The 20995-nt window shown below is 44.0% G+C and overlaps 1 protein-coding gene across 8 annotated transcripts in view; it reads right to left on the reverse strand.

Moving 5' to 3' along the window:
• The window catches only part of LOC121281782 (testican-3-like), a 697102-nt gene that overhangs the window by 62925 nt on the left and 613182 nt on the right, over positions 1 to 20995 (reverse strand). For 4 of the 8 annotated variants that reach the window (XM_041194784.1, XM_041194821.1, XM_041194796.1 and 1 more), the window contains one exon: positions 17107 to 17235. In XM_041194784.1, the coding sequence (XP_041050718.1) occupies positions 17107 to 17235 (129 nt within the window). The remainder of the gene's footprint in view (positions 1 to 17106; positions 17236 to 20995) is intronic. The other 4 variants (XM_041194812.1, XM_041194805.1, XM_041194776.1 and 1 more) reach the window with 2 other exon arrangements.

The raw sequence follows: 20995 nt of genomic DNA on the forward strand, positions 1-20995 counted from the left end.
AAGGCATGACATACTCTGGAAGTCATCAACTCAGCAGAGATATTCAATCTGACAGACAAGCATAACTTCTCAGATCATGCAAAATATGCAATGAGATGCAACTTTTCAAGTGCTACAGGAAGTTGTGATGAAAGCATGGCCTGAAACCATTGAGAACTTACTTGTTGCTGTAAGAGAGTATTGGGTATACAAACATGAAATAACCACCCAAGGTGACATCTTGATCTTATACAAAGGGACTAGAGTCAATATTCCTAAAGAAATGAGAAAAGAGATGCTGAAGCACATCCATGCAAGCTATCATTGAATCAAGTCTAGTCTGAGGAAGGCAAGAGAATTGCTCCACTGGCCAAACATGAGCAATGAGATTAAGAGCCACATGGGGCAGTGCAGTGCTTGCAATGGACATAATGCTGAGCAAGCTAAAGAGCCTCTCGTGACATTCCAGACAGATCAAGGATGAAGCTTGGAGAAGATTTCTTCACTCTCACTGGAAGTGATAATCTTGTCACCATCAACTATTATTCAGATTACTGTGAGTTAGATCAGCTGACATCAACGGCTACAGGGAAATCACGGAACATCTTCAATCGTCACGGCATTTCTGGCATTGAGGATCAATATGCCTCAGTTCATGAGTGAGGAATTCAAATACTTCATGGATGGTTGGGAAATTCAGCACTACAAATCATTTCCACACTATCTGAGGCAGAGGTGAAAATTTCCAAAAGGTTCATCAAAAAATCTACTAGATTTAGCACAAATGTGTACAAAACAATCTTAGATTCCAGAAGCACACCTACTAAAAGCATGGATAGTCACCCAGTCCAGTAATTAATGTTATGCCACACTCAGAATACTCTTCCAACAACTAAAACACTATTGAAGCCAGAAGCAGTAACAACAGTGAGTGACAAGATCAAAGTGAAATGACAGGAAGTCAAATTTCACTTTGATAAAGCTGCCAAATTGCTGCCAAAGCTGAGGGTTGGAGAGCAGAAGCATTCATCACACTCAAGAAAATCAAACTATTTGATAATTTGGGGCTTGTATGGAGAAGTTGTCACCTTGATCATACAATGTGAAAGAGAACGACCAGATCTATTGTTACAATAGCAAACATCCTCTCTCAACCGGAGAAGCTGCTCCTTCTAGCAAACAGCTGATGAAACACATCTGATTTTGCCAACTAAACATGAAACTGAATGACTATCAGTTGCAGAGGTCATTTGTACTTGAACAAGCACAGCAAATCAGAATCAACATCTATCATGACAACAACATTGCCCAGAGAACCAACACCAGCAACATCATCCAAGGAAACAACAGACATTAGATAAGCAACCAACAATAACTTGTAATTGTACCATAAAACAATCAGCATGCTTTAAGGATTGTGTGTGAAAATCTTGGATAGGGACTGACAAAATGGAAAAGACAAGAAAGAAGGATTATTTTTTCACTCATGTGATTATTTTCTTTATGGACTTGTATCTGAGGAAAGGACTGTTATATCTGTGAACAAACTAAATCAGCTCATTTTCAAGCCAGTCAAAATGAAGATACTAAAAACATTTAAAATTGAATTTGAAAAGGAAAATGACTCCGGGACTCTGTAAAAACAATCACAATGAATGGACTCAGTGCCTTTTCATTTCAAATATTTGTTTGTCATTGCATGGGGAAAAAAATCTTGTCAATGTGAAAGTCAAAATGGCAGAGACATACAAACATACGGACGTATGAACAAGGAGCAGGAGTACACCATTCGAGCCTGCTCTGCCACTTAATAATGTTTGACAGAAACCTCAAAGCTGCATCCCACCTACTCCAAATAACCTATCACCCCCTTGTTTACCAAAAATTTATCTACCTCTGCCTTAAAAATATTCAAAGACTCTGCTTTCACCACCTTTTCAGGAAGAGATTTCACTGAGAGAAAAAAATTTGCCTCGTCTCTATTTTAAATGGATGATCCCTTATTTTTAAACAGTGACCTCTAGTTCTAGATTGTCCCACAAGAGGAAACATCTTCTCCACATCTACCCTGTCAAGACTCCTCAGGATCTCATTATGTTTCAGTCAACTCATCTCTTACTCGTCTAAACTCCAGCAGATACAAGCCTACCCTGTCCACCCTTTCCTCCTCAGGCAACACGTCAATTCCAAGTATTAGTCTGGTAAACCTTCTCTGAACTGCTTCCAATGCATTTACATCCTTCCTTAAATAAGGTAATCAATACTGTATACAGTACTCCAGATGTGGTCTCACTAGTGCTCTATATAACTGAAGCATAACCTCCCTACTTATGTATTCAATTCCCCTCGCAATAAATGATAATATTCTATTAGCTTTCCTAATTACTTGCTGTACCTGCGTGCTAGCCTTTTGTGATTTATGCACCAAGACACCCAGATCGCTCTGAATCTTAGAGCTCTGCAATCTCTCACCACTTAGATAATATACTTCTCTTTTATTCTTTCTGCCAAAATGGACAGTTTCACATTTTCCAACATTATACTCCATTTGCCAGATCTTTTCCCACTCACTTAACCTATTTATATCTTTTTGTATCCTCCTTATGTCCTCTTCACAACTTACTTTTCTACCTATCTTTATGTCATCAGCAAAGTTAGCAACCATCCCATCCATCCCTTCACCCAAGTCATTTATATAAATTGTAAACAGTTGAGGTCCCAGCACTGATCCCTGTGGCACACCACTCATTATATCTTGCCAACCTGAAAAAGACCCATTTATGTCTTCTCTGCTTCCTGTTAGTCAGCCAACCTTCTATCCATGCCATTATGTTATCCCCTACACCATGAGCTTTTATTTTCCACAATAACCTTTGATGCGGCACTTTATCAAATGCCTTCTGGAAATCTAAGTATAGTTCATCCACCAGTTCCCCTTTATCCACAGCACATGTTACTTCCTCAAAGAACTTCAATAAGTTGGTTAAACATGATTTCCCTTTCACAAAACCATGTTGACTCTGCCTGATTACCTTGAACTTATCCAAGTGCACTGCTATAGATTCTTTACTAATAGCTTCTAACATTTTCTCTATGACAGACGTTAAGCTAACTGGCCTGTAGTTTCTCGCTTGCTGGGCGAATCACCTGTGCCCACTAGCATCGACCATGCTTGATGGCGTGAACAAACAATATTGCGAGAAGGCCAAAAATCAGTTTCACGTTGCAAACGTCCAGTCAGTCTATTTACAGCAGGCCATGTTTCCTGCCATCGGACGTTGGGAACCTCACTGTAATACATCTGCATATCATTATAAGGCTAGCCTACTGGACTCAACCACCCCCCGCCCCCCCCCACCCAGCCACACTGGATTGTTCACCCCAACCATGCCAATGTGTTTCACAACAGTGTATAAAAGATGTGCATTTGAGGGGAACTTGGAGGTGAGTGCAAAGTAACGTCGTGTAGCGCTCGCAAGGGACGCCTGTTGGACTTCGAGGTTGAGGCGCGTTTGAGGGTGGGGTCAAAGGCTGCCCTGTGGTTGAGATGACTTTGGAGGGGGAGAGCCAAAGGCTGCGCTGCGGTGACTTTGGGGAAGGGGAGCAAAGGCTGCCCTGCGGTTGAATGTAGCTCACAAGTACTTGCGAGGTGGGAGTTGGGGGGTTGGTGGGGGCAGTGGGCGAGGGAAATGGCCACACATTAGTGAAACCTTGCATAAAGTGACCATTCCTCTGTAGCTGAGACAGTTCAAGTGCAGTCACATTGATATGATTGGAATCTGGCCACCGGCTTCTCTGTCCGCTCAAGCAATACAAAGGCATCAAAGTGCCACCAAGTGCTCCAGAGCTTTTCACCCCTTGAACACAGACTGCAAACTAATGTGCATTTTAGTGGATTACAGTTGGATGATTTGGCATGATGTACAATCTCCTTGAAGCTGGCCGTGCAGCAGTCACTGGTGGAGTAACTCACAGCCTCTTGTGATTTCACCATCCCGGTTTGAACCAGTATTTCACATGGTTCAAGCTAACAGTACAGCCTTGAAATATGGGATTTGAGAAAGCCTCTGCCTGAGCTGAGAGCACAGCCTGCAGTCCAATGGGCAAAGCTGCCTCCAATCGGTCAGGTGGAGTGGGGTGGAGAAGGTGGGGCTTCGAGCAGCACACTTTTCTCTGGCCATCTAAGTGGTGGCCCGCACTCTCCAGGATGCGTTAAGGGGTCTTCAGAATTAACTAAGAGAGGTTCTTAGTACACCCAAGCTAACCCAAGCATCTCTCTCTCTTTCATCCTGCTGGAGGAGTACATCAGGATCATGGAACCTGTTGAACTAGCTGTGTGCCTCGTGGTGTACAGAGCGCGAAGATGATGGAGAAGAGAGCAACTGAGGAGCCTGGCTGTGCAGAGGGAAGACCAGCATCCTCTAGAAGAAGGGGCGGCTGGGGCTCCCGCACATGCCGCCGAAGAGCTACAGCGAGTTGTCACTGATCGGTGCCTAGCTAGACCCAGGGTCTATTGGCACCACCTTTCATTCTTACAGGTGACTGAGGCCCAGTGTCGCTGAAGACTGCGCATGTTGAGGGAACTGGTTGGTCACATCTGCCAGCTACTGCAGGATTTGGCACCACATGGAATTGGAGGGCATCCACTGCCAGTGGCTGTGAAAGTGACAGCAGCGCTCAATTTCCATGCCAGTGGCTCCTTTCAGGGCTCCACAGGTGACCATTGTGGAATATCACAAGCCTCAACCCACAAATGCATCCATGTGGTCACAGATGCCATCTTCGCAAAGGCACACAACCTGTGCACTCCGCCTGGGACCAGAAGAGCCAAGATGCAAGTGCAATTGGATTTTCCCAGATACGGGTTTCCCACAGGTGCAGGGTGTCATCAACTGCACTCATATGGTGCTAAGATCTCTGTCGCAACATGTAGTCAACTATGTATAGCTGGTGTGCGACCACCAGAAATGCATCCTGTAGGTCTGCGCATGGTTTCCAGGGAGTGTGTACAGCTCCTACATTCTCAGGTGGTCACAGATCCCTGACATCTTTCAGGGTCCACGGAGGCTGCAGGGATAGGTCCTTGGGGACAAGGGCTACCCGCAGAGGACGTGGCTGATGACACCTGTACAGCAGCCTCAGGCTTGAGCAGAGCGAAGGTATAACGGCGCTCATGCTGCAACTCGCAACTTGGTGAAGCAAACCATCGGGATGCTGAAAATGAGGTTCCAGTGCTGGCAGGTCTGTTGGAGCCCTACAAAACAGTCCACATTGGGGTGTCACACATCGTCATCACCTGTTGTGCCCTTTACAACCTGGCGCTGCAATGGGGATAGGAACTGCTGTGGAGGAGAAGCAGAAGGAGGTATCCTCTGAATAGGACGACTTTAATGGTGATGAGGGTGAGAAGGTCCTTGAAGGCGACAATGATGGCGATGAGGCCCTTGCACTGGCCAGGTGAGGCAGGCGCACTTGGGGGGCCCTTATTGCTGCTAGATTTGTAGAGGATGATGACAACATGCAGTGAGGAGACCCCATAGATCCTCACATTGCATTTATGAATGTTTGACTCCTCATGGCAGCGTGCATATCCTCTGTGATAATGCTCCTGTCATGGAGACACAGTGGAGGCCCTAATAATTGCTTGATTGCAGAAGGATGAGAGTGGCATCCATTGACGACACTCCATACATCTTTCCACAGCCTCTGAGTATGTCTGACTCCTGTCTGGTCAAGGGCCGCTCACTTGTGCTCTGTGATCAGGGTCATATCACAGAGATGCAACCATGAAACTTTAAAAGCATCTTCCTTTGTCCACCTTCAGCACCTGAGCCCTTCAGGACCACAATATCACTGGTCACAGATGCTGAAGAGATAGGGGCCAGCCCCACCAGCTGAGAGCACACAGAGAGAATGATGGAACTATGTGGCGTCTGCCCACGACATTCTGGCAGCAATGACAATCACTGTTGAGGTTCAGGCATCAGTAATGTGTCCAGGGAGTGTGAGCGATGTCTTACCAGTATTGACCTTGTTGCATCGGCATGTCAGCGCTATCACCTCAGCCTGAAGGCGGACGTACTCCTCCATTGTGCTTGAAATCTGAGGACTGAAGCGGACATCCCTTGCTGATGTTCCCGAGCTTGCCTTTGCAGCTCCAGCGACTGTGACATGACCGAATCCAGAGGCTCATCATCTGGCTTGGACTTAACAAATTTCTGGCCTCCAATAGTATCCCAAGTGCCAGACATCTGGGAAGTCCCTGCCGCCGCCTGCTGTGGATCAGAAAGTGCGATTTGCTCACCAGACTGTGATCCCAAGGCTACTCTAAAGCTAGATCCCACCATGGTGCATCTGCGCATACACAGTAAACAGTACTGCCAGGGCAGATGATAAGTATGCCTGGCATGTGTGTGTGATGAGTGGTCCCATGGATGGGATGAGGACAATGAAGGTGTGTGTGAGAGAGTAAATGGTGATGTCCCTTCAACAAGCAGTGATTGAACGCCCTGTGGATGTGAGATGGGTTTATGAGTGTGAGAGTTGCGGCTGATGAGAAGAGTGACTTACCCTGGTGGAATAGAGAAAATCATTCATCCTCTTGAGGCAGTGGCTGGCCACCACTGCTACTACCTCCCAAGCCAGATTGGGATGTTGCTGCCCATCCTGTGGCCAGAATGGGGGTAGAGGACATCACAGCGAGTCTCCATAGCATCCAAAAGGTGTTTGAGGGACGCATCATTGAACCTGGGGGTTGCAGTCCTTTGTCTTTCAGGGCCATGTCTTCTTTGCAGCAGTCGTGGCTGGAAGCACTGAGAGGTGTGCGTGCGGCTGCACTTTAAGTATGGTGCTCGGCGTGATGAAGCAGCAGGATGATGGCATGGTGGGCGGGTGAGAGCCCGCCTGTCATGGAAACGGCGTGTTTCCTGGGAATGCATAATTAATGCGGCATGTTTGAGACGATACAGCATGAAAAGCCACCATTGCAGCTGGCAGGTAAAACGTTTTACCTGCCTACTACTGCACTTAGTGCAAATCTGGGATAATTCCACACTCTGTCTCCCTCCCTTTTTGAATAATGGAGTTACATTTGCTATCTTCCAGCCTAATGGGACCTTCCCCGAATCTAGGCAGTTTTGGAAAATTAAAACCAATGCATCAACTATCTCACCAGACACTTGTTTTAAGACCCTAGAATGAAGTCCATCAGGATCTGGGCACCTGTCAGCCTGCAGCTCCAACAACTTACTCAGTACCACTTCTCTGGTGATTGTAATAATTCCAGAATTCCTCCCTCCCTTCCATTTCCTGATTTGTCGCTGTTTCTGGGATGTAACTTGTATCCTCTATAGTGAAGAATGATGCAAAATAACTGTTCAATTCATCTGCCATTTCCTTGTTTTCCATTATCAATTCTCCAGAATCATTTTCTGTGGACCAGTGCTCACTTTGTTAACTCTTTTCTTTCTTATATATTTATAGAAACTCTTACCCACACCCACCTGTTTTTATATTTCTGGCTAGCTTTCTCTCGTGCTCTATTTTTTCCCTCCTTTTTAATCTTTCCATCATCCTATGCTGTTCCTTATCTTTTGTCCAATCTTCTGGCCTTCCACTTATCGTTGCACAATTATATGCTTTTCTTTAAGTTTGATACTATCTTTAACCTGTGTCTGCCCCTTGGACTTTTTCTTACTCATTGGAATGTACTTATTCTGTGTATTCTGAAATATCCCCTTAAATGTTTGCCATTGCATTTCTCTTGACCTATGTCTTAAGTTAATTTGCCAATTTACTTTAGCCAGCTCTGCTTTCATGCCCTCATAATTGCCCTTATTTAAGTTTAAAAACATAGTCCTCTCTCCCTCAAACTGAATGTAAAATTCAATCATGTTATGGTCAATGCTACCTAGGGGCACCTTCGCTATTAAGTCATTAATTAATTCTATTTTGTTGCACAATACCAGGTCTAGTTTAACCTGCTCTCTGTTTGGCTCCAGAGCATGCTGTTCTAAGAAACTTTCCCAGAAACATTCTATGAACTGCTCATCTAGGCTACCTTTGCCCATCTGAATTTTCCAGCCTACATGTAGATTAAAATCTCCCATGATTATCGCCATGCCTTTCTGACAAGCTCCCATTATTTCTTCCTTTAAGCTTCATCCTACCAGGTGGTTATTATTATGGGGCCTGTACACAACTTCCACAAGTGACTTTTTGCCTTTATCATTCCTCATCTCTACACAAACCATTCTCACATCCTGGTTTCCTGAATGTAGGTAATCGTTCTCTATTCTGCTAATAGCATTAGTTACCGGCAGAGCCACCCCTCCACATTTCCATCACTTCTTGACCTTCCTACGTTTCAGATACCCTTTAATATTCAGGTCCCAATCCATGTCCTCCTACAGCCATGTCTCCGTAATGGCTATCAAACTGTACTTATTTATTTTTATTTGCACTCTCAGTTCATCTCTTTTGTTTTGAATGCTTTGTGCATTCAGATACAGAGTCTTTAGTTTTATCTTTATATTATTTTTATAACCTCTAGTCTCATCTGTTGATTTACTGTTAGAGAGAAGGACTTGTCTAGTTAAAAAATATCAAAACATATTAAATGTTATTATTTTGTGTGTAAAAAATATGGGATTGTATATCACAGAAAGTTACAAAATTTAAATTGCAACCAAAGTAACACTCAACTAAAGTGGATTAGTTTGCAAACAATTTTGCATGCATTTTTGTCTGTCAAAAGGGGGATGTTTGGATGGATACCTCTGCACAATTTGACTTGCAATACACGTGTAGTGAGAGGCTTATATATGGTTTGACCTCTAATGTCAATGTAGGCAAATAAAGGCTCTCGCCAATCATACACACACTGTTATGAAAGAGCACTTTTTGCAGATGGCACTTTTGAGAAAACCTCTTCAGATTATGCACTGCCCGCTTATTAGCATGGAGGTGCTGTGTAGCCGGCACCCTTTCCCCAGCTCAGGGAGGCAAGAGTACAATTTCTAAATATAGGCCTTAAAAATGTGGTTACTGCACCTTAATGCTGCAATGGTACTTTCTGTGGGTCCCAAAGAAGGTCGTCTGGAGAGCAGCTTTGATGGAATAAAAGTACACATTGATGCAGACAGGAATGCTTCCTTTACTGAGAGAGTTCTGGAATTCAGGGTGAAGCAAGTAGAAAAAAGATGTGCCATCTTTTGGCACCCTCCTCAACAAGATGTAGTCAAGGGTCCATGTAAAGTAGTGAGTGCAACTGTTCAGAATCCAATTTCCCAGTTAAGGTAAAACAAAACATTCAAGGTGCACTCAAATATATCAGTGTTCTCTATTTTCAAGGCTATAAAATCCATCTGGTTCAATAATGTCCTTTAGGGAAGGAAATCTGCCATCCTTGGCTGGTCTGGCCTACATGTGACTCCAGACCCAGAGCAATGTGGTTGACTCTTAAATGACAAACACCCCTACTGCCTAAATTGGCCTAGCAAGCCACTCAATTGTATCAAGTCGCTACAAAGTCTAAAAGGAATGAGGAAATAGACCGGGCAGTCTACCCAGCATCAACCTAGGCACCAGAAATGATAATGGCATGTCCAGCCCTGTCGACCCTGCAAAGTCCTCCTAACTAACATCTATGAGCTTGTGCCAAAGGTTGGAGAGCTGTCTCACAGACTAATCACACAACAGTCTGACATAGTCACACTCACAGAATCATACCTTACACACAATGTCCCAGACAACATCATCACAATCCGTAAGTATGGCCTACCAAAAGGACAGACCCACAGAGATGGTGGCACAGTGGTATACAGTTGGGTGGGAGTTGTCCTGTGAGCTGTCCTGGGAGCACTCAACATTGAGTCCCAACCATAGCTGTTGGACTGGGTCTGCAGCAGGAGTGAGGGAACCAACAAGAGGGAAAAACCTACTTGACCTCATTCTCACCAAGCTCCCTGTCACAGGCGCACCTGTTCATGACAGCATTGGTATGAGTGGCACTATCACCATGCTAAATGGGATAGATCTCGAACAGGCCTAGCAACTCAAATATGGGCATCCATGAGCTGCTGTGGGCTATCAGCAGTAGCAGAGTTGTATTCAACCACAATCTGTAACCTCATGGCCCAGCATATCCCCCACACTGCCATTACCATCAAGCCAGGGTGATTAACCCTGGTTCAATGAAGAATGCAGGAGGGCATGCCAGGAGCAGCACCAGGAATACCTAAAAATGAGGTGTCAACCTGGTGAAATACAATACAGGACTACTTGCACGCCAAGCGACAAAAGCAGCATATGATAGACTAAGATAAGCTATTCCACAACTAACAGATTAGACCTAAGCTCTGAAGGCCTGCCACATCCAGTTGTGAATGGTGGTGGAAAATTAAACAACTCATTGGAGGAGGATGCTCCACAAATATCTCCATCCTCAATGGTGGGGGAGCTCAGCACATTAGTGCTAAAGACAAGGCTGAAGCATTTGCAACAACCTTCAGTCAGAAGTGCAGAGTGGATGATCAATCTTGGCCTCCTTCTGAGGTCTCCAGCATCACAGATGTCAGCCTTCAGCCAATTCAATTCACTCCATGTGATATCAAGAAACAGCTGAAGGCACTGGATGCTGCAAATGTTATGGTCCCTGACAATATTCCAGCAATAGTATTGAAGACTTGTGCTCCAGAATTAGCCACAGCCCTACCAAACTGTTCCAGTTACAACATGGTATCTACCCAGCAATGTGGAAAATTGCCTAGATATGTCCCATCCACAAAAAGCAGGACAAAATCCAATCCAGCCTACTCTCGATCATCAGCGAAGTGATGGAAGCTGTCGTCGACAGTGCTATCAAGTAGTGTTTACTCAGCAATAACCTGCTCACTGACATTCAGTTTGGATTCCGCCAGGGCCATTCAGCTCCACACCTCATTACAGCCTTAGCCCTAACATGGACAGAACTGCTGAACTCAAGAGGTGAGGTGACAGTAACTGCCCTTGACATCAAGGCAGCATTTGACTGAGTGTGGCATCAAGGAGCCCTAACAAAACTGAAGTCAATGGGAATCATGTGGAAAATTCTCCGCTAGTTTGAGTCACACATGGAATGAAGGAAGATGGTTGTGGTTGTTGAAGTTCAATCATCTCAGTTCCGGGGCAGTGCTGCAGGAGTTCCTCAGGGTAGTGTCTCAGACCCAACCAGCTTCATCAATACCTTCCTTCCATTAGAGGTCAGAAATGGGGGTGTTCGCTAATAATTGTACAATGTTCATCACCATCCATGACTTCTCAGGTACTGAAGCAGTCTGTGTCCATATTCAGAAAGACCTGGACAATGTTCAGGTTTGGGCCGATAAGAGGCAGGTTATATTCGTGTCACACAAGTGTCAGGCAATAATCATCTCCAACAAGAGAGAATCCAACCATCTCCCCTTGACATTCAAGGGCATTACCATTGCTGAATCCCCCACTATCAACATCCTGGGGGGTTACCATTGATCAGAAGCTGAACTGGAATAGCCATATATATACTGTGGCAACAACAGCAGGTTAGAGGCTGGGAATCCTGTGGAGAGCAACTCACCTCCTGACTCCCCAAAGCTTGTCCATCGTCTACAAGACACAAATCAGGAGTGTGATGAAATACTCTCCATTTCCCTGGATGGGTGCAGCTCCAACAACACTCAAGAAGCTTGACACCATCCAAGACAAAGCAGAGTGCTTGGCTGGCATCCCATCTACCTCCTCAAACATTGACTCCCTCTACAACTGACAAACAGTGGCAGCAGTGTGTACCATCTACAAGATGCACTGCAATAACTCACCAAGGGTCCTTCAACAGCATCTTCCAGACCCACAACCTCTACCAGCTAGAAGGAGAAGAGCAGCCAATCCATGGGTACACCATCACCACCGCGCTATACACCATCCTGACTTGGAACAATATTGTCGTTCCTTCACTGTCACTGGGTCAAATCCTGGAAATCTTTTCCTAACAGCACTGTGGGTGTACCTACACCACATGGAGTGCAGCAGTTCAAGAAGGCAGCTCACCACCACCTTCTCAAGGACAATTAGGGATGGGCAATAAATGCTGGCCTAGCCAGCGACATACACAGCCTATGAAAGAATACATAAAAAAATACAACACATACAAGTTTTACCTTCATCAGCTTCATATGTAACTGAGATGCATTGTTATTTATTTTTGCAAACCCCTTTCATCGAATCCTTTCACTGTCTGGTAGGTTTCATCTTTTGCGCAGTGAAATCTGATCCTGAAATGGTTCTCCAGTCCAATGTTTATAGCTTTGTTTTTGTCCTGCTCCTTGAGGGGTGCTGCTAAATCATGCAATGTCTCTTACACTTATTCATCTTTGGCCCTTCCTGCTTCTCCATTTTAAAAAAGTTGACAAAGTCCCTAAAGGAATGCCCATCATGCAAGTCATGGCTCCTTGGTAAGGAAAGGTGCCTGAAAGTCCAAGAGTGGAGATGTCAAAGTCCTAAACAAACATCTTCAAATGACTACTCCTCTCCATGTTAAAAAATTGCACCCAAAGATTCTAAGAGTTTAGCAAGTGAACAAGAGCTAGCGTAACAAAGAACAAGTAAAATGTCCACCAGAAATAGATATGAAGACAAGGAATAAAGCTAAACATTCAAGTGTAGGTGGTGGTGGATTGCCTGCCATTAACCACCCCACCCAATTATTTTTTTCCACAGAGAAAACTTAGACACCATATATAACAGATGGGTGAAAGTTAAAAACCTACAATTAGTTCACTTTTAAGATGTGTGGAATTATTGGGTGGGCTGCATGACCTGCTGCTCCACCTTTTCCTTGATGCATCAGCTGGCACTGTACCCCATAAAACAAAGTAGTGCAATTGCTGGAGGCCTGGATGCTTCCCTAGAATACAAAACAGTCTCATGATGCTCATGCCATGAGGCAGCAGAAGCCTCTTGTGCCCCTAATACAATATCTGAACTGGGAACCCAGGAGGGATTACATTCTAGACTTTCTGCTCCTTCTGCACAGAGTCTGTGCAGGCAGCATACTGGGTGAAATTTCAGATCCAAAAAGCAAAATGGGATGGTATTGGAAGGCACTTGGTGTGGTGGCACTCATCTTCTTTTGATGTGATGTTTATGTTTAATCCTCCTGTTGGTGGTGAAATATAAATAGGATTGTTTCACCAATAGAAAATAATGGTGAATCACTGCTCATGTAGAGCTTTGAGTAATTGGAACATACATTAGGAATTCAGCTATGGATACTCGTTGCCAGCATATCATTTTCCATCTACAAATAGTCACACCCTTGTTCCAACTTCAGATTTCAGGAAAAGTTAGGGTCTGAAATTCTTGTGGCCAAGAAGAGTGTGTGCATTCTTTGACTGATGAGAAAATTCAGGATGGATCAAATTCTGCTGGGTTTGTGTCCCAATCACATATCATCGTGAATTCTAAACAGGGAGTGGTGAATCATCTGGCTGTTGTGCTTGGGGATGCAGCCAGGCTATCCTAGGATTTGCACCCAATATACCCTTAAAAAGAAAGAAAGAAAGGTAGAACTCATACTTATAATGTGCCTTTAACAGCTCAGGATGTCCCCAATTGCTTTGCAGCCAATTTTGAGTGTTATTGTTCTTGCAGTGTAGGCACACACAACAGGCACTTTTCACACACCAAGATTATACAAACAGCAATAAATTAAATGATCATATAATCTGTTTTAATTGTGTTGTTTGAGGGATAAATATTGTGAAGGACATGAGGTGAACTTGCCTGTTCTTCTTCAAATAGTACGATGGGATCTTGTATATTCACCTGTGAGGACAGACATGGCCTCGGTTTAATGGCTCATCTAGCATTTACAACTATGTTTGATTGGGAGATTGCCTGGCCTCTTGGGATTTTACCTCCCAAGCCTCATAGTGAGGAGGGATAGTTTGATGACCCCCTTAGCCCCAGTCCGCATGACCTCCCCTAAGGAATTCAAGTCTCTGGAATGGGACATGAACCCATGATGTTCTGACTCAGAGATGAGACGACTATGACTGAGCCAAGGATGGCACAACAGGCCACAAATGAGTGCTTTCAACTGAGAGCTGGTATGACTTCCACTGAGGACTTTAGGATGATTCTAAAAGATTCTAAGAGATAAGTAGTCAATCTGGGAATTAATTAACATTATTTTAAAGAAGTTCTGCTATGTTCTACTGCGGGGGGTCCCTTTGCTCATAAACCGGTTGCATGCTTATCTATCAGCGGGTGAGTTGATAACAATATACTGCAGACGCAGGGACCAATATGAAACGAAGCACAAGCTACTTATTTACAGAAAACAGAGCATTAACATGATGTGTGCTTCTCCAACCAGGCCCTACTCAAGACTAACTTAATATTTAGCCCATGCTACACAGCTATTGGGTCATATAGTCACATGGTCAATCTGCTTACATTCATTTAAAAGTGTATTACACCTCAGATTACCACATTCCTCCACCTTTACCTCCTAGTTCAACAATATGAAGGGCAACATGTCAGGCAGGTTCTAAGAATCAGGATGTCAGGCAAGGCTAAATTCAACATGGAATGATCAGCTGCTGGTCTTGTAAGAAAAACTTTTGGGGCCTTGTTAGTAATTCTGCTTTTCTTTCTCTATGTCTTCTTTTGATGGGTTTCCTTCTTGGCAGCGCTGACTTTAATCTCGGCTTCCTTTTCAATTTCCCTATTGGCCAGACTAGGCTCACGTATAAGCTCAATTTGACTGAACTCAGTGGTTGAATCTTCCAGCATTTCCTCATCTGTCATCTCCTTTGAAAACTCAGGGGTCTCTATTTTTGGCTTCCATGTAGCTGATTCTTCAGCTCTTCCATTTCTTTTTGATATTTGTTAGTTGCTTCCTGGAGAATTAAGTATTGTGCTTTCTCGGCTAATTGATCCTTCACCTTAGCCAGAGATATGCCGAATTTTTCCTTTTCTTCTCACACCTTTTTAGTGGTAAAATTGGGATCTGAGGGAATCTTGCAATATGCAAACGTCCTTCAGCGGGTTTTCTTTTTCTTTTTGGAGGATACTGACTTCGACTCGAGCTCTGTCCTGAAGCATCAGATCTACGAGTTCCTTTTGTTGAGTCTTTACATGCTCCTTTTTCCAAACAGCAACATTTCCTGCTTCTGATTGAGATCTCAGTAATCTCTCAAGATTGATGTCTCATTAGGGGTAAATTAACAGATTGGCTTCTATATTGTACTGGAACCTTGCATATACCTCTTCACCAGTATACATCTTTAATTTAGCATCTGAATTTTCCAACTTTAGTGAGTGGCCTCCTCTATTCAGATACTTAAACATGTGTTCCCCTATAACTGTTGTGGATGCACCTACATCCATCTCCATTTGGATGGTTTTTCTGTTGACTTCTACTGTCAAGTAGATTGGCTCTGATATTCCCATTTTTAAGTTATGTAGTGACTAAATATCTGACTCTGTTTCTTCTCGTTCTCCATTATATGAATTTCATGATTTTTACCTTTTTGTTTGAAAATTTTGCCTCAGTCTGTCTTTACAATACCGCATAATGTGCCCATTGCAATGACAGGAGAAACACTTGGTTCTTTTAAATTGTCATTCATTTGCAGGCTGTCTGTTCCAATTTTGCTATTATTAATTTGGTTTTTATCCATTGCTTTTTGCTGGTCTGTTAATGGTGGCTGTTGCCTGCCTTTCCATGGAGCTCTACACTTCCGCGCTATTTCTAGCCAGTGCCTCCCTCTCAACACGAAGAATGGCACCATTCTGTGCTCCCTTGATTTCCTTCTGAGTCTCTGACGGCGCTTCTCATTTCGAGCGCCAACTCCAGCACCATGCTGAAGTCTAAATTTGTCTAACAACAACCTTTTTTGAATGGCGTCTTCGTTAATTCCACACACTAATTGGTCTCTTAACATGTTGTTAATCGACATCCCAAACTCACAGCGCTCTGTCAGTTGTTTTAAGGCTGCTACACAGCAAGCGACTGTCTCTCCAGAGGCGGGACACCTCAAATTGAATTGAAAATGCTGCGTTGTTACCGAGGATTTCGGCAGAAAACGGCTTTTCACAAGATTCACCAACTCATCAGCTCTTGGAATCTGGGATGTTGGGTGCCTTTAGACTACAAATTAGGCCGTATGTTTTGCTGCCACATGTCGATAAGAGGATCATCCGCCTCTTCTCCTTCCCCAATATGTCATTGGCCAAAAAGAAAAACACGAGGCGCTCAATATAATATGACTAGTCAACGATGGTCTGACCAAACGGTTTGATGCGGCCAAATTGTGGCATACCGGAGGGAGATAACTTCGACGACTATGGTGAGGGCTGTACTTACAATCAGTCTGCAAGGCACGGCTGATTCACTTCAGTTGAGTTTTCACGGTTTTCCTTGATGTCGTCGGCTGGTCGTGGTTTTTCCTCGTCGCCATTTGTTATGTTTTGACGAAGGAGTCGCTTTGCTCGTGACCGGTTGTATGTTTATCTGTCGGCAGGAGTGTTGATTATATTGCCGACACAGAGACCAATATGAAACGAAGCACGTGCTATTTATTTACACAGACAACAGAGCACTAACATGATGTGTGCTTCTCCAAATAGACCCTACTCAAGACTAACTTAACATTGTAACCCGGGCTACACAACTATTGGGTCATACAGTCACGTGGTCAATCTGCTCAAATTCTCTTAAAGGTGTATTACACTTCCGATTACCACAAGTACAAGATTTTAAATGCACACATGTGCGACAGCAGGAGACTGGGTAATGGGAGTTCGGGAAAGAAAACGACAACTGGGGAATGGCAGTTTAAGCACTAGATAGATATTGGAAATTGGTTAACAATAGCCTAAAGAATTTATATATGAAATTTTGACTCTGTCAGTGTCACAAACGTACATTCTTGTGATATGAAATCATCTGAGAGAGGAGAACATTTTGAAGAGTTAATTTGTTCAAAAATTAAATGCTCATTTGGCAGGTGGTTAAATGTAGCATTTCTAATTATTGTACAATGTGTTTTGTTTTCCAATTATTAGAAAGGTAGAAAGTTCAATTAAAAAAATGGAGACACTCACTAACTCTGTCCTTGCCTTGTCTCTGAAGCCCATGAGCCTTTTTGTTGTGGTTTCCATTTTCGTGGAGCACTTTGAACCAGTCCTTTAGTCTTGATACAACTTCTCTGAACTCCCTGTCACTGCATTCTGCTAAAGAAACAGGATCAGATATTAAAAATGTGACCAAATAATGATTTACACATATCAAATTATACAGGTTTGCGTTCATTGCACCAAATTCAAAACATCTTGCACTGTTTATCCTCCTAAAAGATGCAACAATTTTGAAAATATACATCAACTCTTCACAAACTGATCAACTGAGGATAAAAAATGGGTTGATTAAAAATGTTGGTTTTCTTCTTGCCCTCCTGATATTGTACTGCTCTCAAGTTTTAGGTTTTAGCTGAGAACTGATAGGCTGAGGCAACCAGGCTTGAGTGTCAAGCAGCTTTGAGAATTAAACACGTGACTCCCTGGGTAGGAGCAAATGAAGTGTAAGACCATCTATTTGTTTTATATATACATACTTTCAAATTGAAATGCACAGCCTCATTCATAAAGAGAGGAGAGGTCATCACCCCCATTAACTATTATAGGTGTGCAAGTACATTTGTAATTTTGGCAATTATCCCCATTACTCACAACACTTGCAACAATAAAGATGTTCACAGTAAAGTAAAGCATTTGATTTTAATGCTAACCCTCTGAGATTCTCTTCTTGCTCTTTAGGTATCATGCCCTGAAAGGGTGTTGGTGACCATGGACTTCTATGATTGGTCCGTGGTTATGCCTGGCAAGTTATTGCAGTGGTTTGCTGTTGCCTTTTGCAAATGGCTTACCAGGGAACTCTCCCACTCTTACCTCCTGCCATAGGCATATCAGAAGGATTTACAGGTTGATAATTAACCCATTTAGTCACGTTTGGAATGCATCTTCTATGGCCAACAAGTCCTGGCAGAGGTTGGGATGCTACCTAGAGGACAGTGTGAGAGAAGGACCCTGGGACAGACAATCAGCAGCACCAAAGGAGAGTGTGAGAGGAGGACCCCGAGCCATGCAGTCAGCAGCACCTAGCACTTAACATCGCAGGAGAAACATAAGTTCATTGGTTGGTGAGAAACTGCTGTTAGGGAGTGTCATCAAGTAGCTGAGAATTAGATAAACACATTCCTTTTAACATAAGGGGCTACTTACGTTTAAGTAAGAGATACAAGCAATAGGAAATAAAGTTAAGTTGAGGCTAGCTAAAATAAAGTTACATAACTAAACAAAAGTAAAATAAAGTTAACGCAAGGGAAGTAAATTGAAGCCATGGCAGGACAGCTTGATCATATGGAATGCATGTTTTGTAATATGCGGGAAGTCACGGATGCTACCGGTGCCCTAGATGACTGCTTGTGCAGGAAGAGTCACCAGCTGCAGAAACTTGAGCTCAGTGCTCAAGCAGCGGCTGCAGTCACTGTGGTGCATCTGTGAGGCTGAGAGCTACATGAATAGCATGTTCAGAAGGGTGGTCACACTGCAGCTTAGGAGCCTGGAAGCAGAAAGGGAATGGGTGAATGCCAGGCAGTCATGAAAATTAGGCAGATGGTGCAGGAATGCCCTGGGATCCCATTCACCAATTGGTTTTCTGTTTTGGATACCGGTGAGGGTGTTGGTTCCTCAGCGGAGTGCAGTTAGAGCCAAGTTTGTGGCACCACAGGCAGCTCTGCTGCACAGGATGGGAGAAAGAAGAGGGGAAGAGCAGTAGTAATAGGCGATTCGTTAGTTAGGAGAACAAACAGGCCTTTCTGCGGCCATAGATGTGACTCCAGGACGGTATGTTGCCTCCCTGATGCCAGGGTCAAGGATGTCATAGAGCAGCTGCAGGACATTCTTCAGCGAGAGGTTGATCAGCCAGAGGTTGTAAACTATGTACCAATAACCTAGGTTGGAAAGGGGATGAGGCCCTAAAAGAATACTTTCGGGAGCTAGGAAGGAGATTGAAAAGCAGGATCTCTAAAGCAGTAATCTCAGGGGCAAAATGTTCCCCCCATTGGGGGAATGCGGGACCGGGTGTGCCTTCAATTGGCATTTTACGTGGGCGTGCCAATTAAGGCTGTGTGCTCCCTGTGCGGGCGGGTGGGGGGGTGGGGGGGCAGATTCCCTCAGCCAGGAGTGCGCTCTTTCATGTATGCGCATGAAAGAGTGTACATATCTCCCTGAGGTTACGTGCTGCCTCAGGGAGATCGGCTCCAATTTAAAACTTTAAATAAAGAGGTTTAAAACATTTCCCTGACACAGTCACATAAGTTGGGACATGTCCATAACTTTTACTGAAAGATGTGATTAAAATTTAAAGACCCTCATGAAACCTCATCCCACCTGTGGATGAGGATTCATGCTTTTTCTAAAGCCTGCCAGGGCTTAAAGTTGGACGGGCAGGTCCATTAGTGACCTTAATTAGTTTTTCAATGGTCTCAATAAGCCGTTGACAGGTCGGCAGGCGCGCAGCTAACTTGGCTGCCCCTCCGTCGACCTGAAAATGGAAATGTCGCAGGGTGATGTTGGGAGTTCCACCTGACATCATCCCACGTCATTTTACGTGTCGGCGAGTGGGCCCCGCCCCCGCTCGCTGACCGGAAGATCCTGCCCCAGGATTATTCCCAGTCCCACATGCATGTGAGTATAGAAATAGGAGAATTGAGTGATTAAACACGTAAAGCTGGTGTAGGAGGGAGGGCTAAAGACTTCTGAAGCTTTGGGACCAGTTTTGGGGAAGGGATGACCTGTACAAGCCAGACAGTCTACACCTGAATAGGACTGGGATGAATATCCTCGCATGGAGATTTGCTAGTGCTGTTGGTGAAAGGGGGTGGCGGTTAAACTAGATTGGCAGGGAAATGGGAACCTGAGGGCAAAGTCAGAGCAGGGATCGGAAGATGGAGAATTTGTGAGTGACTCTGAAAGACAGAAGCAACACCAGTTAAAAAGTGTATAGCAAAGGAATTTGGCAGTGTTAAAAGGTTTATATGTAAACGAAAGGAGCATGGTAAATAAAGCAGATGAGCTGAGAGCACAGATGGACAGCATGATATCATCGCTATAATGGAAACTTGGCTTGGGGGGGCAAAAATGGCAGCTCAGCATCCCTGAATATGGAGTTTTCAGGCACGATAGGGAGGGGGATAAAAAAAGTGGGGATGTAGCATTGTTGGTTAAAGAATCAATTACAGCTGTGAGGAGGAATGAGATACTAAATGAAGCATCAAATAATGCCAAAAGGGTTGAGCTCAGAAATAAAAGAAGAGGCAGCCACACTGCGAAGAGTGTACTATAGACCCCCCAAATAGTGGAAGGGAGTTAGAAGAGCAAATACGTAGACAGATTTCTGAGTGCAAAAACAATAGGGCAGTAATCGTTGGGGACTTCAGCTACCCTAATCGCAATTGGGATACAAACAGTGTGAAGAGCACAGAGGTGCAAAATTCTTGAACTGCATTCAAGAGAACTTTTTTTGGCCAGCACATAACAAGCCCAATGAGAGGGGGCGTAATTCCAGATTTAGTCTTAGGAAATGAAGCTGAGCAAGTGGATGAAGTAGCAGTGGGGGATCATTTTGGAGGCAGTGACCATAACATAGTTAGAGTTAGCATCATTATGGAAAAGGACAAAGATAGAATAGGAGTAAAAGTTCTAAATTGGGGAAGACAAATTTTACAAAGCTGACAGGTGAGCTAGCGAGAGTACTGTGGATACAGCTATTAGAAGGAAAAACTGTGTCAAATCAGTGGGAGGTATTCAAAGGTGAGATTCCACAGACACAGTGTAAACATGTCCCCACAAAGATAAAGGGTGGTACTGCCAAATATAGAGCCCCCTGGTTATCCAGAAGCATACAGGCCAAGGTAAAGCAGAAAAAAAAGCT

The sequence above is a fragment of the Carcharodon carcharias genome, chromosome 1 (genome assembly GCF_017639515.1).
Source record: "Carcharodon carcharias isolate sCarCar2 chromosome 1, sCarCar2.pri, whole genome shotgun sequence".
NCBI lineage: Eukaryota > Metazoa > Chordata > Chondrichthyes > Lamniformes > Lamnidae > Carcharodon > Carcharodon carcharias.